The sequence below is a fragment of the Microtus pennsylvanicus genome, chromosome 14 (genome assembly GCF_037038515.1).
Source record: "Microtus pennsylvanicus isolate mMicPen1 chromosome 14, mMicPen1.hap1, whole genome shotgun sequence".
NCBI classification, from domain to species: Eukaryota; Metazoa; Chordata; class Mammalia; order Rodentia; family Cricetidae; genus Microtus; species Microtus pennsylvanicus.
Window position 1 is genome coordinate 19272326 of NC_134592.1, and position 26345 is coordinate 19298670.

At 46.2% G+C, this 26345-nt stretch overlaps 1 protein-coding gene across 1 annotated transcript in view; it reads left to right on the forward strand.

Annotated features, from left to right (window-relative positions):
* Positions 1–22494, forward strand: part of Ptpn21 (protein tyrosine phosphatase non-receptor type 21) — a 55913-nt gene extending 33419 nt beyond the window's left edge. Inside the window, exons 11-19 of the mRNA XM_075947286.1 lie at positions 5866–5926; positions 6533–6617; positions 9869–11316; positions 15781–15918; positions 16686–16907; positions 18790–18918; positions 19100–19334; positions 19833–19993; positions 20531–22494. Coding sequence (XP_075803401.1) covers positions 5866–5926; positions 6533–6617; positions 9869–11316; positions 15781–15918; positions 16686–16907; positions 18790–18918; positions 19100–19334; positions 19833–19993; positions 20531–20659 — 2608 coding nt within the window. The 3' untranslated portion in view covers positions 20660–22494. The remainder of the gene's footprint in view (positions 1–5865; positions 5927–6532; positions 6618–9868; positions 11317–15780; positions 15919–16685; positions 16908–18789; positions 18919–19099; positions 19335–19832; positions 19994–20530) is intronic.
* Positions 22495–26345: the final 3851 nt, after the last annotated feature.

Here is a 26345-nt window from a genome sequence, read left to right on the forward strand (position 1 = left end):
GTTTTTCTCAACTAGTTTTTTCCTTTTTTTGGCAAGGTTTTGCTATGTAACCCAGGCTGAATTTGAACTTGGGAGTTTCCTGCCTTAGTCTCCTGGATTATGAGAATGGTCTACTGTGCCCAGTTTTCATAATATTAGAACCATTATAACCCTTGAAATTAAAAAGAAAGGATTTTTTTTTTTGTTCCTTTTCTCTCCTTTGCTTTGGGGCATTGGGAATTGAACCCAAGGTCTACTCCATGCTAGGCGAGCACTCTACCACTGAGCTATAATTCCCAGTCTGAGATTATGGTTCTTTTTATTGTTGTTTCATTGCGATGGGATCTCACTGTAGAGGCTTGGGCTGGAACTTGCTGTGTAGACTAGGCTGGCCTCAAATTTACCAAGATCCATCTGTTAGTCTCTGCCTCCCGAGTGCCGGGATTAAAAGCTACCCTGTCTGGCTTGGGAGTTGTATACTTTATAGTTTTTAATCAGTATCCTGGTCAGCATTTTGAGAAAAGATTTGTCTTTTAATATATGTGAATTGTAGAAAGTCAGTTCTTTCCGACGTGTCCACACGTGCATATAAGGACTCCTGTTACTAGTCATTCCCGCATACTCTCAGTCCAGCTCCACCTTCTTTCCCAGTCTTCATCCCTGTGGTAGCCCAGGTGGGCCTCAGACTTGTAGGAGAGTCCTCCTGCTTCAGCCTCCCAAGTGCTGGGATTATTGACCTGAGTCCCTGCAGGCAGCTTCTCCTCTGACTTTCTCACCCCACCCCCACCCACCCTGCAGGGAATCTTACGTAAGAGAGAAAACGTGGTGCTTGCCTTCCTGTGTCCATTTCCAACCATTACCATGTAAACAGTCAACCAATTCCTTGTGGCGTGGCCGCCTTTTCTGCTGTCTGCTCAGTCTGGAAATTGCGTATGAGAGTGTTCCAGTCAGGGGTTCCAGGAGTCCTGGATCCGGAAACACCGTTGGCTGCCCTGGCTCCCTGAAGATGAGCATTCGTGACATTATTTCTACATATAATAATTATATCCAAATAATAAACAAAATCTATTAGAACATAATATTTTCATTTTGAAACTTTTCATAAATTTAAGACTATTTGTAATAAGCCATCATCACCTCAAATCATTTCTTTTCTTGAAAATAGTAGCCACAGTCATACTAATAAACCATTACATGCAATGCCCTCTGGTAAACCTGTGCTGGGTTGTGGCTAGGTCCTTTTAAAAGCATATTTTGTCAGTTCATCATTTAATAATTTTAAGATTCAAAGAGAAAAGGCAATATGTGTGGGAATTGTTGAGGTCTTAGAAATCTAATTTTTGGGATATCGCCAAATGTGAGTAAAGCCACAAAGATAATATTAACTGCATGCATTATTCTATGAAGAATATTTGATTCTCTTTAGAACTTCTGTGTATGAAGGACTAATTTCCAAATTTTGCTTTTAATTTCTGCCTATCCAGGAACTATTAGTATAATTATATATAGTCATTCTGTGCAAAACAAATATTTTACACTGTACATGTTTGTTTCCTGGGTCAGCAAATGGAGCTTATACTATTAACATTTCATGTTTCCATGGGGAAGAAAGCTGAAAATAATTTCCATTTTTATAGCTATTTCTTGATGACTGTCAACACAGTTCTAGTGACATCTAATGTTACAATGACTCTGAGGTGTTGGTAGGCCTTGTTCTCATGGTACAGCTGGGTAATGGGGTGATGGGTAGTTAACAAAACTGGAGTTGTGTGTCCGAGTTGGCCCTTGGTTTGGAGATGGAGCCTGCTTCCATAGAAAGGATTCACTTTCTCCTACAGTATCCACATCCCTCTGTTGGCGGATGTTTCTTTCCCAATCCCAGTTGCCAGTCCCAGATTAACACAGAGGCTTATATTAATTGTATGTGCTCGGCTGATAGCTCAGGCTTGTTACTAGCTAACTCTCACACTTAAATTAACCCATATTTGTTATCTGTGCTTTGCCATGTGGCTTTGTATCTTTTCTCAGTATGGCATGCCATCTTGCTCTCTCGGCGTCTGCCAGCAACTGCCCTTCTTCATCCCAGAATCCTCGGTTTGATCTATCCCTCCTAACTGTATCCCGCCTTACTATAGACCAATCAGCATCTTTATTAACTAGTGAGAGTAATGGATATTCACAGTGTACAAAAGGATTATTCTACAGATCCCTCCTTTATGCCCTTTTCTGTAGCACAGTGGTGTGGGGTGGCTGCGATTCATCTAACCTTGGCCCAGGCGATATTTACAGTGACAGGATCCAGAAGTTCTCTTCCCACCCCAGACAAGGCACTGGAGGTAACAGGGTCATCTTTTAATGTAGCTTACAGTCTCCCATTGGTTTTTATATATGTAAACACTAATAATGAGACCTGCTCTTGACTCTCCTTCAGGACTATATTAGGAACTAAATGAGATAATAATGTCAGTCAGATCAAAAGGCTTCTTCTAATAGCTCAAGCCCCAGAGCTGGGCTGGCAGTAATGAGCCTTCCTCAGTTCTATGAGGGAAAAACGTGCAGGGTGGTACAAAACTTCCTGGGTTAGGGGCTTTCTTCTCCCCCTCCCCAAAAGTGTGTGAGTTGTACCCACCAGGCTACAAAACCAAGTGAGAGACAGGTCCAAGAGCCTCCCTCTGGAGAGTCAGCCGCATGCTGGTGGCTAGTGCAGGAAGATGAGCTAGCCCTGTAGTTCACAGCTGTGGGTAAACATGGCAACAGCCAGTGTCCTCCTTTGGCGGTCAGAAGTCTGACTGTTAGCTCAAGGGTCTGGAAGAAGATGCAGGGCCCTCCTTTCCTTCTGGCTTCCTGAGCCTGCAGAAGACTGAGGAGGACTCACTGGGATCCATCAGACCCTGGAAGGAGGAGGGTGGAAAGAAGCTCTAGGAGATAGAAGGGCTGTCACAGGCCCCCGCAGTGGGATGGGTCTCCTGCCCTCCCTAATAAGGCTTGGCGACAGGGAGCTCTCCTGGAGGTGGAGTGAGGCAGCTTTTTTCTGTGCAGAGCTTGGGTAGATGATCACTGTGACCTCCAGTGAGCCCAGCCCTTTACCGTCAATACTGCCTGTTGTCGGGGATTAGCTCTGCTTGCCCACAGTGGCAAGTCGGGGTAGGGATCCAGAGCCAGGTCAGTGACCTTATGGTGGCCTGGATGTGACTTCTGGCCTACCCTAAAACGGGAGGTTTTGTTTTTCACCATCTTATTAAGGAGGGCCAGGAGGAAAGGCGTTGAGACAAATATCCTGAGGTATTTCCACCTTCTAACACGTGATCAAAGCTTGCCCTCTGCTGGCATCAAATAACCAAATGGCCAGCTGAGAAGAGGCTCACAGAGCAAGTGAGACAACGCTAACAGTCTTAAATCATTGGTTAATTTAGTGTGCGTGGGCGTGCATTTGGAAGCTGGTTCTCTCCTGACTCCTTGTAGGATCCAGGACTTGAACTCGGGTTGCTAGGTTTACATGCGTGTGCTTTTACCCACTGAGACATCTTACCTGAGAAATGTTCACTGAACACAGACTTCTGTCCCCACTCACTGTGCCATTCCTGTGTTCAACACAGTCAAGGGCTGCTTGTGTGCAGTCGTGTGCTGGGTACTGCTTGTGCCATGGTTTGTCTGTTTCCTCCATGGAGCTCATGAGTTAGTTGGGGCTAAGGACATAGTCAGGAAGATGATTGTCAGAAACTCCTCAGGCATCCAGCAGACCTGCCTGTTCAGATGCTGGTTCTGTCACCTGTGTGCCATGTGACCAGGAGTGATCTACTTAATCTAAGTATCACTTTCCTCATTTGTAAACCCGATGATGGGACCTCCCTGGTGGTGTCGTTCAGATTCCACTAGATAACCCATGCAGGCTGCACAGTTTCGCCAAGCAAGATCGTGTATTTCACTGAGCTGACAGCCTTTCGTTATCTTCTCCAGTGCACACATTCTAGATATAGACCGAGGAGCCTTAGCCGCCTCCGCGCTCGGCATTGCTAACCAGCACAGAAAGCATCCCTAGCGACTGTAAGGGGCAGGCAGATGCTTAGAGCAAGCAAGTGAGCAGCGGGGTTGCCTAGGTCAGACGGTTCGGCAGGTGGATGTGGTTGGTGCTCCTTTGCTTTGTTTTCAGCAGAACTGGCTTCTGCTTTTGCCCTCCCACTGGATGTTGCCAGCAAAATGCCAGTGAGTAAGAATGGCTGCCTCTGCTTCCAAGCCCTGCATCCTTGGATTCTGTACTTCGCATGCTGAAGACGGAATCTTGTCCAGGCTGGCCAGCAGTGGAGATGTGGTTAGGTGTTTGTTAATAAGTGTCCTATCAGCAGCTCCTTCTCATTGTGGAGTTTATGATGCTTTTTTCTTTTTTTTTTTTTTTTGGTGGTGGAGGGAATGTTTTGAGACAGGGTTCTCTGTAGCTTTGGCTGTCCTGGAAATAGCTCTGCAGATCAGGCTGGCCTCCAATTCAAAAATCCGCATGCCTGTGCTTTCCAAGTGCTGAGAGTAAAGGCATGCACCACTGTACCCAGCTTTAATGATCTTAAAAGCTCAGTTCATCTAGATGCTGAGCCATTGGTAGACTGAACACAGTTCTTTAAACCTAGGCTGGACTATGTTGAGTACCCAGAAGCAACATAAGTTTCAAAGTATCAAAAATTAGTGTCTTATGTACATTTAAGGGGCACTCTAGAAAAACTCACAAGCACCCTGCAGGCTGAATACTTGGCATGATATTGGAAAGATAGACATGTCTATTAGGAAGTAGATAGAGCTGCACAATAAAGCCCTAAAGTTCACTGCCAAGAAAAGAAAGGGAAAGGAAGGAGATGTGCATCATTCTCCAGCACCCTGAGTATTTTCCAGGTGTAGGAAAGAGAGTTATTTAAAGAAATCCCCTCGTAAGTGCAGAGTCATCGCCTGATTACTGCATTACTGATTAGTGGGAAATCCTAATGTCCAATAGTTTTCTTTATTTTAAAGGTCCTGTAAAAATAAGCAAATATTCCGAGTGTAATACAGACATTATCAGAGTGCTAAGAATAATGCTAGTTTAGAAGAAAAGAGGCTTCTTAATGCACGTTCCCTGAGTCAGTACGTTTATTTGTTATTTTGTGATGACAGAGCTTTAGTAATGATCCTTAGAGCGCCAGTCACTGTCATGGGATGTGTTAATCACTTGTGCATCACACACGCTCTTGGTAAATTAAAAATCCTTGACAAAATTATGGGCATTATTAACATTGGCAAGAATCTAATGCACGTGTTTATGCCTTACCCACTCACACTTCAGTAAAACAAACGCAAAGAAATAGGTGTGTGTGTGTGTTTTCAAAAAGAAGTGTGTCCTTTTGTTCTGGGGAAGCTGTGAAGTCCTACATTAGGAAGTGACAACTCTCTTCTGTAATTTATGGCACTTTTGACCTTGTCTTTTGCCTTAGAATCTTTTTTTACTTGTCTGTATCTCTTGGTTATTGCTGTTTTGTGACAGTGTCTTCCTCTGTATCCTAACAACCTGTAATTCAGGCACCACCAGACCGACCTCACTCACAGCAGGGCTCAAACCCCAGCACACCTTAGCCCCTTGCATGCTGCAGCTGCAGGTGGGAGCCACCACACTGAACCTCAGCACACCTTAGCCCCTTGCATGCTGCAGCTGCAGGTGGGAGCCACCACACTGAACCTCAGCACACCTTAGCCCCTTGCATGCTGCAGCTGCAGGTGGGAGCCACCACACTGAACCTCAGCACACCTTAGCCCCCTTGCATGCTGCAGCTGCAGGTGAGAGCCACCACACCGGCTTCCTTCCTAGATCTGGTTTATTGTCGTATTGTAGGAAGTGTGTGCTGGGCTCACAGCTGTCTTCTCCCACAGGCAAACTCAGGCTGCTACGTTGAACTCAGTCAGGAGGGGCTCATCTTCCAGGATGTCTCTGGTAAGAGAAGGAACTTGATCACCTCTTCTCTCTTAGCGATACCACTCTCTTTAATTAAAACATGCTTTGGGCAGTATGTTGAGTTTGAACCACAAATGTGTGTTGATGTTTGATAATTTTTATCCAATGATATGGTAACTTCCGTAAGTTCACCTTAGTATTATTATGTTTGTTCAAATATTAGATACAACCAAATATTATGAATTTTAACTGGTTAGCCAGTTAAATCCTAAGTAGGCATTTAATTTACTTGATGACTTTGTCTTATAGGGTTTGTAGTACATAAAAGCTTTTTCTATTCATGAGTTTAGACAAGGAGGCTTGTATCCATTCCTTCTTGTTCATAACTTTTTGGATGAAGACTTTCTTGTGCTGTCTGGTATCATTGGTGTCAGTGCCTCAGGTTTGACTTTCCCACGTGGGCGGTGTTGGAACTGACAGATATGTTAAGACTTCCTCCATTTTTGTGGTTATTTTCCATTTATAATACATTTAACTCCTGCAGAAGGTCTTTTTAGTGAAGAGAAAGAGTCCAGCAAAGAATGACTTTACCTTTTTGACATGGGCGATGTGTTTTAACTCTATGTCCAACTTTCCATTTCTTAGCCTAAACCCCAGCCCTATGCGATGCCTCCCCCACCCCAGCTGCATTATAATGGACATTATACAGAGCCATTTGCTTCTTCCCAAGGTAAAGTACACCGAGTCTGCAAAGCCGTGCACAGCTGTGTCTATGAGTAACTCTGTGAAGACCTAGAGATCTTGAAGTCTGGATGGTTTCTTATTGCAGTTGTACCCCAAACTGTCCTGATTATAGCCATCCTGGGATCCCAGAAGAAGCCATTGCATTCACGTTCTTCCTGAAATATGTGTGGCTCAGCTGAGCCCCAGTGTAGCTACTGACAACTCCCTCAGCTGCCTCCTGTCCTGGAAGTCTCTTTTAGGCCAGGCTTCCCTTACGTTGGTGATTTTTCCAGCCCTCGTTTCCCAAGTGATGGATTACAGGCATGTGCCACCGTATCAAGCAACCAACAATGCTGTTTTTGTTTGTTTGTAACAGAAGATACCCAGAAATGTTTTATCCCTGCCTGACACAGTACTTGGTACTTCAGCTGTGTGTGTACGGCAGCGCCTCCATGCCAAATCTCAACCGTCTGTGTGACATTTGTCTGTAACCTCTAACCACTGAAGGCCAGAAAGGGGGTGCAGATGAGCAGTTCTGTACACAGAGGCTTAGAATAGAATAGTGGAAATAAGGCCTTTGCTCATAATTTGATCACGATTATTTTGCTAAGAGAACATGCATTACCATTTTTTCCATCATGCCGGGGGCACTGAGCAGAGCGCTCCAGGTCTAGCGGGATGGCTGGCTATCATCAGTTCCAGCTATGACTGGGTCTGCTGCTCTGGCTGCTGAGTGCTGTGGCACAGAAGAGGCTGCTGGGAAGTGGGGTTCGTTGCCTGTTCTGTAGGGCACGGGGTCTGGGGAGACAGAAAGACAACTAGATCTTCTATGCAGTGTTGAGGACGTCCCCACAGTGAGGAAGGCAACGGCGGAGCAGAACAATGGTGACGAGCTCACTGTCCCCTGGCCTGTCCTGTTCCTGTCCCCTTGTCTTTGCACATACCCGTCTGTACTTGTACCGTAGCCTCTCCCACCATGGGGACAAGGCTTCTGCCTTCTGTCTGTGTGCTGCTCATCCTCCGACTTCAGGCTATGATGACCCTGCCGCTCTTTCTTCTCCTCTCTTCTTCAAACAATGGTTTGGGTTATTTTATCTTCCCCTTTTTACTACACTCGGTCTGAGAGTGATGTCTCTATGCTCCAGCCCATTGGGTCCCCCTTACTCCCTCTCTGGGTTTTCCACAGCCTTAGGTTGTCTTCCTGTTAGTATTAGGTGGTGTCACAAAGACCTGTCTGGTGTCTTTCTTTCCTGAGGGGGCTTCCACAGCAGCTCCTTTGCAAAGAGTTTCTCTAAGGGTGACTCAGATGCTCGTTTCCCACCCTGACATCATTCCCGTGCTCACCCATGCCTTGTTTCCCGCAGTCAGACAGGTGGGCACCCTGCATGGAGGCTCCCTAGTCAATAGTTGTCTCTCAGGAACTGGTGTCAACTAGCAGGGCTTGCTGCAAACTGAATATTAAATTGGAGCTAATTGCTTTACCCTGTAAGTCTGTTTGTTTTTATGGTTCTTTATTATGATGAAGTCACTCTTCTGGTTCTGTGGATTCCGAGATGCATGTAATTTTACCCCACTCAGCTGAATACCCATAACCTGAAGCATCACACACTATCTTCCATACCCCTGCCTTCCTGTCCCCCTGCTCCACAAAGGTCCTTATCCTTTTGTTCCTTTCACTAGCCATTGTATCCCTAACTCACCTGAAGAAAGCTTCCAGCTAACCTCGCTGTATACATGATCATCCCTGCCTATGTCCGTGCTCCTCAACCTTCCCTTGCCATTCTTCTCATCCAGCTTCTCGCAGTAGTTTGCTCCTCTCTAGTTTGTTCTATTTGGGGGACTCTGGCTTTGCCCCTCTGCTCTGTCACCCACACACCCTTATCCCAAGCACCCTCCAGCCCACATGCTCCTGTTCAGCCGGGATGGTCTGATTCTGCTGTGCTAACAACATTTAAAACTCTCAGTGGCTTTACTTCTTGATCAGAATCCTTGTCTGTTGTGTCCTGGCAGGTGGGCTCTGTTCCGTGTCAGCCTGTATCGGGCTCTCAGACTGGAGGAGCCTTTTCTGTCTGTAATGTTGTAGGTCAAGGCACTGGGGAAATGGGAGGAGGGGTCCTCAGAAACTGGCTCTCAACTTTCTGCTCACTTTCTCCTTACTGTTACTAGCCACATGCATGTGTTTGGCACCAAGGGATGAAGGGGTATAGTCCTGTGTGCTCTTCAGAGAGCCTGGAGGCAGGGACACTAGGTCAGTAGGTGTCACCCTGGTCTAGACAACCCAGAAAAGGAATCTGTGACCAAAAAAGGAATCTAGAAATTTGGCAATGGCCAAGTCTTGTGCAGATGGAGAAGCCTGGGATGAGGCAGCTGAGTGCAGCAGGAGAGAGGCATGCAAATGGCCTTCCCAGAGCTGCTTGCATGCCCAATACAGTGTGCCCGGCAGTTACCAGACATTGCACCCCAATGGAGCCGCTCAATCACCCAGACAATGCTTTCTGCAGGCCCTGACTGCTGAAGTGCAGGCAGGTGGAGGAAAGATGGCCTCTTCTAGCCCAGCCAGCGCTGTAGGATTGGTAGCCTGAGCCTGCAGCTCTGGATCCACATCTTGCTCAACTGGTAGCTGGGTGGAGCAACTTCAGCTGCCTTAGCCTGGTTCTTCTTGGCTTCTGGGCCTTTGGTGGAGTTACACAACCAGTGACCCTCCCTGTTGGACGGGAAGCTCTGTACCTGCTGTCCTGGTGCCCTTTGACAGTGGGTTTATTTCATTAAAGAAGAATCTATGCAAACAAACTAAAACTCTACTTAAGGAAATGTGCACAGATTGTTGGTTCCTGCCTGAGCTTAGCACCCACCCACCGTGGCTCAGGGCTTCAACAATGTCTCTTCTTTGAGTTTCACAGCGCTGTACAATGCCTGCTTCTTGTCTGTAGTGGAACATATCTTTTTAACTTTCAGAAGAAAGATTATTTTGTGCTATGATTTATACTTTCAATATTGGACTTAGACTTGGTCAGATCCTAAGTACCTCACTTTCAGCGGCAGACCTCCTCATCCCAGAGGTGAGATTTAAGCAGGCAGACTTACCCCATCCTATAGGCGAGGATGTTGAAGCTCCCAGGGCCACTTAGTGCACTGAAGCTGTGTCGTTTTAGCAAGAGAAGTTATAAATTCTTCCAGGGCTATCTCAGTATTTGGCTGGAGTAATGAGTCCAATTTAAGACATTTTAAAGATTTTTTTAAAACCTTTTCCTTCTTCAGATAACATCTTTGTGCCCAGCAAGAATGGATTCTATTGTCACTCCCAGACAAGTTTGGACAGAACCCAGATTGACCTCAGCGGTCGCATCCGCAACGGCAGCGTCTACAGTGCACACAGTACGAACTCCTTAAATACCCCTCAGCCCTACTTGCAGCCCTCCCCTATGTCCTCCAACCCGAGTATTACTGGCAGTGACGTCATGAGGCCCGACTACATCCCATCCCATCGGCACAGTGCCCTGATCCCCCCTTCTTACCGCCCAACCCCGGACTACGAGACTGTGATGAAGCAGCTCAACAGAGGCCTGGTGCATGCAGACAGGCACAGCCACTCGCTGCGGAACCTCAACATCGGCAGTTCCTACGCATACAGCAGGCCCGATGCCCTGGTCTACAGCCAGCCTGAGATCCGGGAGCACGCACACCTTACCTCTCCCCAGTCGGCCCACTACCCATTTAATCTGAACTACAGTTTCCACAGTCAGTCTCCGTATCCCTACCCTGCTGAGAGGCGGCCTGTGGTGGGTGCCGTCAGTGTGCCCGAGCTGACAAACGTGCAGCTCCAGGCCCAGGACTATCCAGCTCCAAACATTATGAGAACCCAGGTGTACCGGCCACCCCCACCGTACCCGTACCCGAGGCCCGCCAACAGCACCCCAGACCTGTCCCGGCACCTCTACATCAGCAGCAGCAATCCGGATCTCATCACCAGGCGTGTCCACCACTCAGTGCAGACCTTCCAGGAGGACAGCTTGCCCGTGGCCCATTCCCTGCAGGAGGTCAGCGAGCCCCTCACAGCAGCCCGGCATGCCCACCTACAGAAGAGGAACAGTATTGAAATTGCGGGACTCACACACGGCTTTGAAGGCCTGAGGCTCAAGGAGAGGACCATGTCGGCCTCAGCCGCGGACGTGGCTCCGCGGACTTGCTCAGCAGGCTCCCAGTCCAGCGTCTTTTCTGACAGAACAAAGCAAGAGGAGAGCGAAGAGCAGGAAAGTGGCAGATACAGCCACAAGAAGTCCCTTTCTGATGCCACCATGCTGATCCACAGCAGTGAGGAGGAGGAGGAGGACCCGGACGAGGACAGCAGCAGAGCACATGCCGTCTCGGCCTTGTCCGAGCCCCGCCTGACTGGTGCTTACTCCCAGGAGCAGCAGCTGAACTACCCCTGTGCTTCGGTGACTCCAGTCGCCGGCCCTCTGCATATTCTTGAGCCCAAATCCCATTTTACGGAGCCTGAGAAGAGGGTGAAGGCCATTAGCACCGTCCCCCTGGTTGTGGAGACCCATCGGCCCCGAAGAGATGGGCTGTTAACCCCCTCCATGTCTGAATCTGACCTCACGACTTCGGGGAGGTACCGAGCTAGGAGGGACTCTCTCAAGAAAAGGCCAGTGTCAGATCTCCTCTCTGGGAAGAAGAACATTGTGGAAGGACTTCCGCCACTCGGGGTAAGCTGGCCCAGGAGCAGAGGTGCCTCAGCTGTGGACGAGAGGCCCCTGAATCTGTGTTCTGTCTCCTCTTCCCTCAGTACCAAGGGTTCTCAGTGATTTGCTTTTTCTCAGTAACTGTCAGCCCTGATTTTTGCCTTATTTGGGGGCATGTGCGAGTTCTTGTGGAAAGGCTGTGGGCTGGTGAGGGTGGTAGTGGGCTTGGCTAGAGGTACGTTGGGTGCTGAGAAGAGGTCTATGGGAGAGGGTGGGAAGACTCCCCGAACTGTCTTAATAAAACGTTGAGGAAGAAGACAGTTCATTACTCTAGCCAGGATTGCTTTGCTAACCACCTTCCCCCACCCCCTTAAAATACTGTGAGGTGACAAGGCATCCCGGAACATCGTTCTGTTTGTCCAAGTCACGTCTTGGGAGAGGTGTCCGAGGCTGTGTCCCTAAGTCTTTATGTAGTTGTTGGGGTTCAAGACTGGATCCAGTGTGACTGTCTTGGCCATGGCCTCTTTGGGCTGGAGAGGGACTCCATCTCTTTACAAGAACGAGAGAGCAAACCGGGCATTCAACAGAAGGCCCTTGTAGACACGCTGGCTGTTTGCTACTCCTCTGATAAGCAAGGGGAAGCGCTTCCTACGCATTTAAAACAAAATGTAGGAGCCAGAGCTGTTTTCTGTAGCTGGCTTTTTCAGAACGTTTACCACGTGTGGAGATTTCATCTTTGCTGTGCCCCGTTTATAATGAGCCATTGTTGGTCGTCTTTCACAAATGAAGACGCTGACTCAGAAATACCAAGTAGCTCTTGCAAGGTCATACAACTAGTGAGTGACCCACTGGAACTTTCAGCTTACTTTTCTCTCTACCTGCCCGTTTCCTCCTCCGTTCTGGGTCCAGGTCCACTCTATGTAGCATTTTACTGAGTAGAATCTGCCTGTCAGGCCTGGCTACTCTGCACTGAGTCACTTTTGACTTCCCGTCCTCTGACCTAGCCTTTATGGTCCTGTTTGGCGGTGCGTCCACTCATCACCATGCTGCATCGCTCAGGGGTGCAGCTTGTATGGCCCTCACTCCTTGACCCGTGGCCTGCACTGGAACCGAGTCAAAGGGAAGAGTGCGTCCATTTGACTCATGTCTGTTAGGATGACCCAAAGATTGAGGAGCTTCTGCAAGTGTGCTTCCGGCCTAGTGTGTGAGGGCCTCGAAGTGACGCAGGCCTCCAGGCAGGCTGGGAAGCTCAGAGGATCACAATGCTTATGACAGATCAGTACATGCAAGAAAACACCCTAAGAAAGGGCTCAGATTTAACAGTCTTTTACTCAGCTGAAGGATGGAATTGTAAGTTCAGTTTTGTTTATTCCTGAGTATGCAAAGGCCAGTGCTGAAGCGGACCATGGTAGAGGGAACAGGCTGAGCAGCATTAGGGCAGGGACAGTGTGCTTGAGTCCCCAGGCCAGCAGGCAGGATAGAGCCTTCTATGACAATGCAGTAAGAACTGCCCACTGTTTTTATGTGGAGCACAAGTACTCCAAATGATGCTTGCATTGAGGACAGTCCCCTTTAATTCTCTAACTTCCCAAGAGTTGAGGGGACCAAACCCTCCGGCCCCCCGATCTCTCGAGGTAACACAGCTTGCCATTATCTTCTGTAATTGTTCAACAAATGTACTAATAAATCAAGGTGGGAGAAGTTTAGTATATTTCGATGGGGTCTGGCAGGTTCAGCTTACACTGAGGGCTTTGATGTAGTTGCTTGTCTTAAAATACAAATTTTCTTCTCACATTATATTTTAAGACTTTTTAGTGAAGTTGTATAGCTGAACCATCTTTTGGCCTCTTCTTTGCACAGGGATTTTTACCTACCCAAGGATATATGCGGAGGCGTATATATATATATATATCCTGTATATAGGCCCTAGCAGTGAACAGCCTGGGTCTGAGTATAGGCCCTGCTGGGTATTGTAGTTCATCAGTGGGCAAGACCCTTCATGCATCATCCCTCGGCTTTTCTTAGCGGCCTGGGCCCGTCATCTGCACATTTGTCAGCATTAAGTCTCACTGCAGTTAGGCGTGGAAGTCTACCTGCTGAAGCAAATGCTTCCATGTAACAGATTTTAAGAAAAGACATTTTTTTTTATTGTTTTGCACTGATTCTTTTATAAAAGTGGCAGTAGTGACCCTGAACAAACCGTCTAGTCTCTCCATGACCCAGTTTGCTCATTTGTAAATGAGATGACCTCAGTGTACCTGGGAGACTAAAATAAAACTTTAAACATCACAAGTGCGTTGTCAGTATTAGCTTGGTTTAGTTTTCCAGTTTCCCATGAGTTGAGAAGGCTAACCCCCTGTTAGCCTCTGACCCCTTCATGGTGACATCACACGATCCTGCCACTGTCAACAGACAGCACTAAAGCGAGCTAAAGTTAAAAGAGGAAAAAAAAAAAAACCCCAGAAGACCAGAGAGTAAGTAGCAAAGTAGCAGACAAGAAGGGACAGTCCAGAGTTCCCCACCCAGGCTTCCACCTCCAGGGATTAGATTGTTATCGCTAAGGCAGACTGGTTTGGGTGCTCACCCATCTGCATAAAAACCGGGTCTTCCATGCATCCTTTAGGCCTGGGCAGTGTGGTTCTCACCTAAGAAGCCCTGCAGATTTGGCATTGAAAATCATGGGCCTGGTAAGGGATAATGGCAGCTGGTGCTGAACCACCGTCACCTGGCTCGGCAGTGTGGGCTGTCTGGATCTCAGGCAAAGTACACTGAGTCAGCCAATACCATGCCGCTTTAGGGATCTTGTGAGCCAGGTGACTTCCTTAGGCAGTTGGGGCGTGGCAGTGACAGTGTCTGCACCATGGAAATGACCAGGGAGGGAAGAACCTTTCCCTTTGGGAGCTGCTTGTTAAACTCCGCAGCACACAGCTGTGCTCTGTGCAGACTATATTCAGGACATTTTAGCTGGAGTGTCAGTCTGTGGTGTGTCCCCGCCCCCCGCACTCTCCCTTTCTAGATTTCTGCTCAGGTAAGGCTGTAGGGCAAAGGTGACTTACCTGAAGGATGTTAGCTAGTTACACCCAGGATTCTGCCCATTCTAAGTCTGAATTGCATTATGTGGGAAGCTTATAAGCAATATGAACTATGAAGTTAAAAAATATTCTATAGGTTGGAGAGATGGCTCACTGGGTAAGATGCCTGCTGTCTAGTCAAGAGGACCAGAGTTCAAATCCCCAGTCCCATGTCAAAACTAGTCAAGACGGGGGGGGGGGGGGGATATAAGACATAGCACCGTGTGGAGGAGGTTGGTAGACCCCAGCAGGTTTCTGGGCGATCAGACTGTGTTTCAGTACTGTGTGGAGGAGGTCGGTAGACCCCAGCAGGTTTCTGGGCAGCCGGTGCCATGTTCTAGCCGCCTCGGCATATATGCCCAGGGCCACGCATACTCTCCAATTACAGTACAGCATTTCCTTCCCCACCAAAATGGCTTTTCTCTTTGTTTCTGCTCAGTGCTTCCAGCCCTGGTGTCACGGCACTTTTAGGCTTACAGAGCTGGAGTAAGCTGGTTTCCTTCTAAGAACTGAGGAAACCATTTCTTTGAACACTGGGACTTGTAACTCTACAGAATGTTCGAGGGGACTTCTCAGGTTTACCTGCTGCAGAGAAGAAAATGACCAGGCGTGAGAACTTTGGGAAGCACCGTTTTGCTAGGACAGTGTTCCACTGATGCTCCCTTCTGCTCTGGATTGCTGATAGACACTGCAGCTGGACTTATGATTTAGAAATGTGACCGTTTTGGGGACAGCCCAGGTCGCATTGTTCTTCAGGACTGTAGAGTGGAATATGTGAAAGCAGTCTTTCTTTCTTTCTTTCTTTCTTTCTTTCTTTCTTTCTTTCTTTCTTTCCTTCCTTCCTTCCTTCCTTCCTTCCTTCCTTCCTTCCTTCCTTCCTTCTCTTTTTCAGAATGATTTAAATTTTTGTTTGTTTTAAAAATAGTAAAGGCTGCTTTGCATTTTATCTGAGGACTCAGTAGGCAGAGACCAGTAGATGAATATCTGAGTTTGAGGCTAGCCTGGTATGTATAGAGAGTCATACCAAGGCTACATTGTGAGACCCTGTCTTAAAATAAGAAAAGAAAAAGGTTGTTGCAGCCCACTGCTATCTTGTTTTTCTGTTCTGTGTGCTGTCATGTTTTAAAGTTGGGTAGTTCTGTAAGAATGTTGCCTGTCCACAGCCTCACCTTTCATTGCAACAGAGTCTTGTAACCAATTGGAGCCAAAGCCTTCTATCTGGAGACCTTATCAGAGCTCTGGCCTTGAAAGGCACGTCTTCCTCCGGCAGCTAGTTGGGCGGTTGTGTGGGAAGGGCTCGCTCCTTGGGTGCTAGCAGGAGAGCGCTGCCTTGCTTCCTCTTTAGCTCACTGTCGTCACTTTTGAAAGGGTTGCATCTGGGTACATTCTCTATATGTGTATAAATATTTTCTTACAGGGAATGAAAAAGACTCGAGCAGATGCAAAAAAAATTGGTCCCCTTAAGCTGGCTGCCCTCAATGGACTCTCCCTGTCCCGATTGCCTCTGCCTGATGAAGGGAAGGAAGTGTCCACCAGAGCCACGAACGACGAACGGGTGAGTGCGTGCAGGGTGCCGGGCTCAATGCTTCAGTGGAGAGATGGTGAAGGCAACTCAAAAGTGTCCTTGTGAAATCTTGGTGAATTTTCTGGCCTAATTTAATAGTCATAAATGAATCCTAGGAATTCTTGCTATCTGGGTCACAGCTGGAGCGAATGTGCGGCTTTAATGTCTTAAGTAATTTCAGGCTCCAATGTTGATCAAGTTTTTTGTTTCTAAAGATCCTTGATTGTTTTAGTTCTTCAAAGTAAGAACATGTGTAAACGATACATAGAAGAGAAAGCAGACGTTTCATTATATTGGAAATCATCTTGTTTTTAAACCAAAATTAGATACTGAATTGAGACCTTATTATTTTAAAATAAGACAGGTGTTTATTTCCTCATTAGCTGCATCTATCTGCAGGTGGCCCTCACCTGCCACTGCTCTCCGCGTCTTACACACTTCTAAGTCAGAGCATTTGCTCCCAAAATCTGGGCTGTTGTAGAGTTCTGTTTCCTAGCGATCACAAAGCTGACCATAGGTTTAGACCTCATGCTTAAGCAACCACCTTAGGCTGGATTTCACTTTCAAACCCAATTTTGCGCTCTACGTCTTGCCAACAACATGTCTTTTCTGCTTTTTGTGACTTGTGAAATTTTGGTTTGGTTTCATGTAGAATCTGTCACAATGAAAATGCTAGACCTTGAAGGAGCAAACAGGACCTCAAAAGTCCACTCAGCTGTGACATGTGACTCACTCCTCACACATGTCCTATCTCCTAGTGTAAGATTCTGGAACAGCGCTTGGAGCAAGGAATGGTCTTCACAGAATATGAAAGGATTCTTAAAAAGCGCCTGGTTGATGGGGAGTGCTCAACAGCCCGGCTGCCTGAAAATGCAGAAAGAAATCGGTTCCAAGATGTACTTCCCTATGATGACGCGAGAGTAGAGCTGGTACCAACCAAGGAGAACAACACTGGCTACATCAACGCGTCCCATATTAAGGTGAGAAGAGCATCCGGCAGACAACACTGCAGTCCAGGGCTGACTTGGAGGAACCTAAGGTTTACACTGGGTTCTGTATTGCGAAAACATCCCATTTGGAGTCATTGCGACAATTATGTTATAAGCTAGAGAATCCAGACGCAGCCAAGATCACGTCCACTCTCCATGTGGTAGCCAGTCTGCACCCATATAATTGCCAGGACTTGGGGCATTTCATTGTCTGCCAGTAGAACTTTGTCCTAAATCTGAAGACTCTTTTGGGGCTTGTCAGTTCTCACGGGAGCTGCTGTATTGGAATCACTAGTTTTACCCCATCATATATCTGTGTGCGTTGTATATAATGAATGTGCCTACTTTGCTTTTCATGTCCTCCCTTTCCCCAGCCATGGCAAGCCCATGTGCTGTCTGGGACTGTGGAGGACGCTCGCACAAGCTGTTGCTTAGGAGCATGCCATCTGTCCCGTGTCCTTGTGATCTCTAGTGTCGCTCTGTTCTTTAAAGAAGCACTCCCCAGAACAGTCTGATGCTGTCCTGGGCAGCTGGGTGCTGTTCCACTTGTTACAGCGGGAGGCGGTGGCACAGATACTCAGCTCATGCCAACTAGCTGGATTCTCTGTTCCAGAAAGGGGAACGCCCCTTCCAGGGATTGAGTTGTGCCTGGTTTTTCTTCAGCTTCCATGTCATATTTGATAGCAGTCTGATCTCCATGGATTTATTAAGTCTTGGCACCGTGTGTGCTGCTTAACAGCTTTTATTTAGTTATATTTGGTTTTTGGTTTTTTGACACAGGGTCTTGCTATGTCCCCTTGGCTGGCCTGTTTATACAGGGTGGCCTCAAAGTCACAGAGAACAGCCTCTGCCTCCCAGGTGGTGGGAATGAAGGCATGCTTAATGGTTTTTGAGGAATCGATGCATGTACTGCCTTGCTTTTCGTATGGGTATTGTGTATTTAGAAACCAAACATATCTTTGGAATAACTCATCCCATCTTTTATGACTAGATGGGTAAAAATGGAATAACATTATGATTTTTTTTGTAGTTGTGTTTCAAAATTTTCAGCTACAGATTGAGGAGTCATGGAAAGAATATGAACTTCAGAACTGGGCAGATTGAGTCAGCTCCTAGATCTCTCACCAACTGTGAGACCTCCATTTGTTTAACCAACTGCTATCATAGCCTGTGCCCACCCACAGGCTACTGCTGAAAGGGAGCCCAGTGAGAGGGCCCAGAGTTGGTGCTGAGGCCTGGCAGCCTTAGAGGGAGGCTGTGTGGAACAGGGCTTGGCACAGGCTTTAACATTTAATGGGCACTCAGAAATGGTTGTCGGCAGTTACCGGTAGAACCTAGTTTAGCCCAGGTTTCTGGGCTGTAAAGCCTTGTTGGGGAGCATTAAGTCCAAAGTGGAAACTTGGCCTTGTGGAGGGTGATCTGACTCAGTTTGGGGTGGAGACCACTCTAAATAGAAGATATCTGGCATTAGCTTAGATTTTGATTTTACTTTTCCAAGAATATTTTATATTTCATCGTGGCAAATTGTTTGTGATTTGGGACACCATGGTGTTTTGTTCGCCTCACGGCGGGAGCAGCTATTTACTTAGTACTTGTTACAAACAAGCCAGACATTGTATACATCCGCTCTGTCCTCACAACCCTATGGACCGGCAGTTATTTCATTTTGTGGATAAAACTGAAATTGAGAGGTGAGCAGATTGCTCCAAGTCACGTGGCTATCATATGAACTCATGGTATATATGTTTATAAAGAAGCCAGAGGTATCCATCCTCTGCTGAATAGCCCAGTCAGTTTTTAGTGTTACCCCAAAGGCTATGCATGTATATATATTCCATGCACAGACTAAGCTTTTAACCTTCTCTGATTTTAGGTCTCTGTCAGTGGAATTGAGTGGGATTATATTGCCACACAGGGACCGTTACAAAATACCTGCCAGGACTTTTGGCAGATGGTGTGGGAACAGGGGATCACAATTATCGCAATGGTGACAGCAGAGGAGGTAAGTGCGCATTCCTCTCGGTGGGTTTTTTTTCTGGGACTCCAAAGAACCATTTATGTTAACCACCCAGAGCGCTGACCTGAGAAAAGCAGGGTGAGGCTGTGGCCCGCTTGCAGGCCTGAGTGAGGAGTACCCCAGGCTGGCTCTTGTGCTGCTGCTGAACTGTGCCTGTCTTTAACAGGAGGGTGGCAGGGAGAAGAGCTTTAGGTATTGGCCAAGACTTGGCTCAAGGCACAACACTGTCACCTATGGACGGTTTAAGATCACAACTCGCTTCCGCACGGACTCGGGCTGCTATGCCACGACAGGCTTGAAGATGAAGCACCTCCTCACAGGCCAGGAGAGGACAGTTTGGCATCTGCAGTACACAGACTGGCCCGAGCATGGCTGTCCCGAAGACCTCAAAGGATTTTTATGTAAGTGTCTTTGTTTTGGGGCAGCTTAGGTTCGTTTCCGGTTTCTACAACAGTCCCTCTCTGTTGTTTCATAGAAGCTTTGCACTTGTTTCAACAGAAGATGGGTTTATAGGGGTGTGTGTGTGTGTGTGTGTGTGTGTGCCACACCGCATGTGTAAAGGTCAGAGTTCTCTCTTTTCACCATGTTGCTCTTGGGGATTGAACTCGGGTCATCAGTCTTGGTGAATACCCTCACCCACCACCATTTTGCCAGCCCAAGAAGGCGTTCTTAAGAGATGCCTTGTCATAAGTAGAATGTCACAGCTAACTCATATCTCCTCCATCTCGTTCGTGCTGAGGCACTGACTTGCCTGCAGTCACCATAGTTGGCTCTGGTCCCTTGGTGCCCAGTGCTCTTTATCTGCAGTCTTCTCAGTGGGGAGAACAAAGAGATGGTTGTTGACTTTATATATGCCGTTGTCTCTGAGTACCTTTGTATTTCACTGGTTCTTTTCACAGCATACCTTGAAGAGATCCAGTCTGTTCGACGTCATACAAACAGTACAAGCGAACCCAAGAGCCCCAACCCTCCGCTGCTGGTGCACTGCAGTGCTGGCGTAGGAAGAACTGGGGTTGTCATTTTGTCAGAGATCATGATTGCCTGTCTGGAGCACAACGAGGTGATGACTTATGCTAAGTTCTACATTCTTGGTGGCGAGAGTTGGTGGCTGGGAAGGAGAGGGGCATAGAGGCCCAGTATCTTTCTGAGCACATTTCCTAGGACACGGTGACCACAAGATAGATGCTCAGTGTTGTTTATAAAAGGCTCTGGCTTTGAGGTTCTCGGCTCTAACTGTCATAGTAAAGATCCAGATGTCATATAATATGGAAAGCTGTTTAATTCTTTTATCTAGGGTTTCCTGTGACACCATTAACACAACACATCTAGCAATTAGTGCTGGCCAGTGGCCTGTGTGGGAAACATTCAGTCAGGTCCTGGCAGTGCCTAGCATACTGTGTTTTTGTTGAATCTGAGAATCTGGTGAGGTAATTGACTTCAACAGCCAGGGACTGTTGAAGAAATAATCCACATGGACATTTGTAGCTAAACCAGATTTCAGGTGATCACAGGAGGTGCTCTGGTAGACAGGGACTGCCTGCCTGACAGTATTGTTGCCCCTCCGAATGTCCTCTTCATCACGGTTTCTCTCCACTAGGTGCTGGACATCCCCAGAGTGCTGGACATGCTGAGACAGCAGAGAATGATGCTGGTGCAGACGCTCGGCCAGTACACGTTTGTGTACAGAGTTCTCATGCAGTTCCTCAAAAGCTCCAGGCTCATTTAAGCTCCCACGTGTTTATATGGGGACCCAATCATGTGAAGTGTTTACAGCTAAAAAAAGAAAGAAGGGAAGAGAAGAGAGAGAGAAGCGCGTGTGCAGCTCCTGTTTGTCCCCAGGAGTCCCATGCGGAGCTCCCGAACAGGAGGTGCGGCAGGAAGAGCTGAAGAAGCACCCTAAGCACAGGGCTGAGGAGGCGCGTGGGACTTGGGACAGGCTTGGTGCCCTGGCCTCGCTTGCCCAGTTTGCAGCGCTTGCACACATTCTGGAGACTGTATTTCTAGACGGTTCTCTGTCTTACTGAAGCTGCACTGGGCAGTTCTGGCAATCATTAAGGCACACATATTTCTATCTTAAGCTAGTTTTTGATAATGTAATTTTATGACTAAATAGTTTTGGTTTTTATTTAGAAACTGAACTTTTCTGTGGGGCAGTCCACAGACTGAGTGGATCTTGAGTAACTGTATTTAAAACCATTATTAGCTTTTGTTTAAGAACAAAAACCACAGGGAACTAAGTGGTTTATTCACCAAATCCAAAACTAAAGAGAATCTAAAAGTATTATTTTGAAACCTAGAAAGCATTTTTATATTCAGAATGTTTTTTATCCTAGAAGTTCTATATATTTGTACCTTCTATATTTTCCAAATAAGAGCTCATGTTGTTCTAATACTGAGTCAGTTAATGTGAAGTTGGGGATAAAGGCATATTATTTAAAATCAAAGAATCAGATTCACTATTTTTTTCAGTATTATCAATAAGCATAAATGAGTTTGATTTTCTTGGTTGAAAATGAAGAACAATTGCATTGGATGGTTTTAAGCACTTTTTTTTTTGTTGAAAATGAGTTTAATATATGTGGCTTTATATTAGAAACAACAGTGGACACTGTTTCAAAGAGAAGGACTATGAGTATGTAAGATGACCAGGACAAGAGGAAGTACCTGTGGTGGCCACGCAGGATGGCTTGGTCGGTACAGAAATGCAGTATTATCTGTAGTCACGCTGGGATGGAGAGTGGGATCTTGGGAGCTTGGGGGTGAGCCCCAGAGGGCTACGCAAGGGAAATCAAGGTCTGCCATTGTCAGTGATGTGCTTTCTTTATTTGGGTTCCTTGTAATTTTTTCCCCCTACAAAAACGTTTATATTATCATTAAAGAAGCCTTGAAGAGGCTTGGTTTTTTTTTGGTTGAAGGAAGGAAACAGTCAATGAGCGGTTCCTTTCTCCAAACCACAGCCCAAATTTATGGGGCCACCAGAAATTGCTGTGGTGTTCAGGGGGTACTTGAATTTAGCACCTTAATCCTGTCCTCACCCCAGGATCAGTTCTACGTAGTTGGTCCTCCTCTTCCATCCACTTTGGGCACATCCTGCTGGTCAGAGCCAGGTCAGGTTCAAAGGGCAGAGTGCTGTCCTTGGCCCGGGCTAAGCTTGTGTGAGAAGTGGAGGACAAGCTGGCACCTTTATCTGAGCCCCCCCCCCCCAATTTGGTTCACTGTGTAGACCTTCTAGAATGTCAGGTCTAGGTTCAGCTCCTAAATGATGATGATCTGCCATCATTCTGATTTGACCCTGTGGTGAGCCTCATCCTCCATGACAGACATGTGTCAGCCCAGCTAAACCAGTAAACTCACGTGGAAGGCGCGCCCCAGGACGGGATTGGAGATTTGGGTGGTATATGTTCCATTTCATGCCATATGAAGGACAGAACGTTTTCTGAAACTTTTTCTTCCAATGGTACATTGTTTGAAGATGCTTTTCTATCACACTTAAACATCTGGAAATATCCCACCGACAAGAACATATTGTAAAACAAAACTTTAATTAAAGAGTAATATATGGCTTGTTTGTGTTTGTGTTGCAATACCTTGATAATTCCTTCAGGGCAAAATTACACGGCGTAACCCTGTCACTCTTCAAATGTTGTATGCTTGACATCACTTCTACGAAACATTAATTTTAAACTTAATTACAGCTAGCAAAAGAGAAAATTTCTGAGTAAAAAAAAACCCTCTACATAATTGAATTTTGGAATAATGTAAGTTTTGAGGTCCATTTCAAATATTAAGGCTTAAAAGGTTTACTGAAGAGTCTGAATTGAGAATTCAGAATGAAGAGTCTGTCAGATTTATACAGTGTATCACCGAGGCTTTTAGTTCCTTGATGGTATTGATTTCATATCAAAAATATCAAAATGTACATTTTCACACAAACAGTTGCAAACCAATGCTTCTACCAGTTAACTTTGGTATTTCTGGCACCAGCTTTCTTGGGGGAAAATTCCAGATTTTCCTGGGAGCTTGTGTTGGAATTTCTAGTTGTGTTTTTAAGCCTCGGGGGCACTCATCTTAGAGTATAAACTAAAATGTTAAATTGTGACCAGTTGTTTTCTTCAAGAACTCCTACTGTGAAGCATCCACAAACCCCTAGAATTTAATTAACAGGTGTGGTTCCTTAGAAACTTCCAGAAAAGAGAGCTGGAGAAATAGCTCAGCAGTTAAGAACACTGGATGCTCTTCCAGAAGATCTGGGTTCAATCCCAGCACCAACATGGCAGCTCACAGCTGTCTATAATCCAGTTCCAGGGGATCTGACTCCCTCCCACACACACATACAAAATACAATGCACATAAAATAAAAATAAACCATTAAAAAAAAGAAACTTCCAGGAAGAGAAATGTCTAAGAAATTTTCTATTTGGAACACAGATGAGGAGGACAGGGTCGTGATATAGGACTATATGATATCATGGCATGGCTAAACTCATTTAAGATAGGAAGATATATTAATATTGTAGAAAATCGACAAACTATAACCATATATATTAAGCTCAAGGTCTGCAGTACACAGGCGTGTTACTGGAGAGTTATGCGGATAAATGCAAACAGGGAAACGTGTTACTATTTTAATCTTTTCCTCTTTTTTGTGGTGTAGGGATAGAAGTAAATTGTTTTTAGTATATATATATAAATAATATATCACACGCACACACATGCACACACATTACTGTTTAGCCTGTCATGGTCTGGAGTCCATAGTGTAGGCCCGGCTGGTCTTGAAACTCCTTCCTCTGCTTGCCTCTGTCACCGGAGGCTTTTAGTACCATGCCTTTTTAGCACCAGCCTTTAAAGGAAATTCTCTTGGATATAAATTTAGTAAGAAAAGAGCACATGAAACAAACTAAAATGATCTTTTACTTGAAATTCATTAAAAAACTTCAGATGGGTCCTTTTGAGTGATAGCTGAGGGAACTCTCTTAAAGGAACTTTTTAAATTCCTGCAGATAAGGGCTCTGGTCCTAGTACCTATAATTATGTGTAGAAGAAGGAGGGTAAAGTCCAAAGTCTGCAAGTATGGGTTGGATAGCGGATTTCAGGGAACATTCGAGGGTTCTCTGGTTGCATTAGTGGCATCCATCATCTGTGTATTTGTCTGCTCTTCAATAAACACATTCTAAAAGCTTATTGCATGTGGATGAGGTAGTCACATTTACTTTTGCAAATGATGCATTAAGTGGATGTGCCAATTCTTTTAGTTTGTCCCCAGAGCCAAGGGGAGGGGTGGACTGGGGTGAGGTGAGGGCCTGGTTGGGGCTGGGTTGTAAAAGGTAGGAAGTAACAACCAAATCACCACCTTGTATCCTCAGCAAATTTACAGAATGACTGTTGTCCCTGCTGCCCCCTGGTGGTGAGATCAGAGAATGAGTTCTCCCTGCTCTGCCAGGCAGTGGGGACTCAGAATGGAAGGCAGATTGGCTTGAGTTTCATAGGAATGTTTCACGGAACTGATCATGAAGCAAGCGTGAATGCTGTCTGAGAAAGTGGCTGTGAGGTGGGGTGAGGGGTGATTTGGCCAAGCATTCCGTCTACCTTTTCCATTGGACGTACCTACCACACCCTCCTTGGTGTGGTCCCTGAGTTGAGAAGGGAAGAAAGGTATGCAGCGCCAGCCTGCAGCATTTCCAAGTCAACAGCGCCGTCTAGAGGCCATCTGGAAGTCACTGTGTGTGTAGTGAAATCACCGAACAGATTCCAAAACCATTTAGATCGGTGATGTGTGCTTACAAAATAAAGTACTTTTTAATAATCTGGAGTTAGTGAACAGTTTCAGTATATTGATGATTCAAACAGATCCCTATCTTAAATCATATTAAAAATGTGTGTGCTCATGCATGTGTGTGCTGTGTTTGTGTGCACCACGGTGTATGGAGATCAGAGGTTGGCTTTCAGGAGGGAGTTTTCTCCTTCCACCTTATTGAAGCAGGGCCTGTTTTGTTTTCTATCCCCTTACCCATTGAGCTGTCATACCAGCCTTAGTTTTTAAACTGCAAGTAGACTACGTACGTTATTTCAGTGGTCAGACGTGAACAGTATCCATTTGAGTATGCATATGTACTTTAAATTTGTACTCTAAACAAACCTCAAAGAGATCCTCCTGCCTCTGCCTCCTGAGTGCTGGGGTTAAAGGCGTGCACCACCACTGCCCAGCATGGCAACTCTTAGAAAGAAAAACATTTAATTGAGGCTGGCTTACAGTTTCAGAGATTAAAGCCATCATTGCCATGGCAAGAAGCATTGTGGGATGCAGGCAGACATGGTGTTGGAGAAGGAAGGGAGGGTTCTACATTTTGATCTGCAGGCAGCAGAAAGACACTGGGTGCCACACTGGGTGCAGCTTGAGTTTATGAGGCCTCAACGCCTGCCCCCACAGTGACACACCTCCTCCAACAAGGCCACATCTTCTGATAGTGTCAGTCCTGTGACCAAGCACTCAAACATGTGAGTCTATGGGGCCATTCCTATTCAAACTACCACAGCCCACCTTTTAGTGAAGTCCACGTCACATGTTAGTGTTGTCTAAGATTAGTGATCACTTAAAATTAATGGACGTTGAACAACACAAATATTTCTTACTATATTTGTTACATGTGATACTTTGATATCTAACAAATAAAGCTTGCCTGAAGATTAGAGTGCCAAGCTAGTCACTAGTCAGTCATAGAGGCCAGGCAATGGTGTCAAACACCTTTAAGCCCAGCCAGCACTTGGGAGGGAGAAGAGGCAGACAGATCTGAGTTCAAGGCCACTCTGGTCTACACAAAATTGATCCAGTCTAAAAGAGAAAGAGTCAGAGGGTGGTGGCTCACACCTTTAATCACAGCATTAGGGAGGTGGAGATAGGAAGGATTATGGCTGGGAGGAGAGAGGAGCTCACTGCATTCAGTCTGAGGATTCGAGACAGGCTCTTGCCCCCTTGGTTCTGAGGATTTTGTATAGAGATGAGAATTGGTGGCTGGCTGTTCTGCTTCTCTGATCTTTCAGCTTCCCCCCCACCCAATGTGTGCCTCTGGGTTTTTATTATTAAGACCAATTAGAAATTGCACTACAATTACTTTTCTATTACCATGACAAAACACCATGACCAAGATGACTTCTAAGGAAAAACATTTAATTGGGCTTACGGTTTCAAAGGGCTAGACTATCATACAGGGAGCACAGCAGCAGCAGGTAGGCATTGGTGCTGGAGCAGTGGCTGAGAACTCATATCTTCATCATAAACACGAAGTGGAGAGAGAGAATGGGGGACTAGCACTCTTTTCAAAATCTCAAAGCCTGTCCCTCCAACAAGGCCATACATCCTCATCCTTTCCCAAAACACAGTATTTCATCATGGTAACAAAAAGTAACAGAAA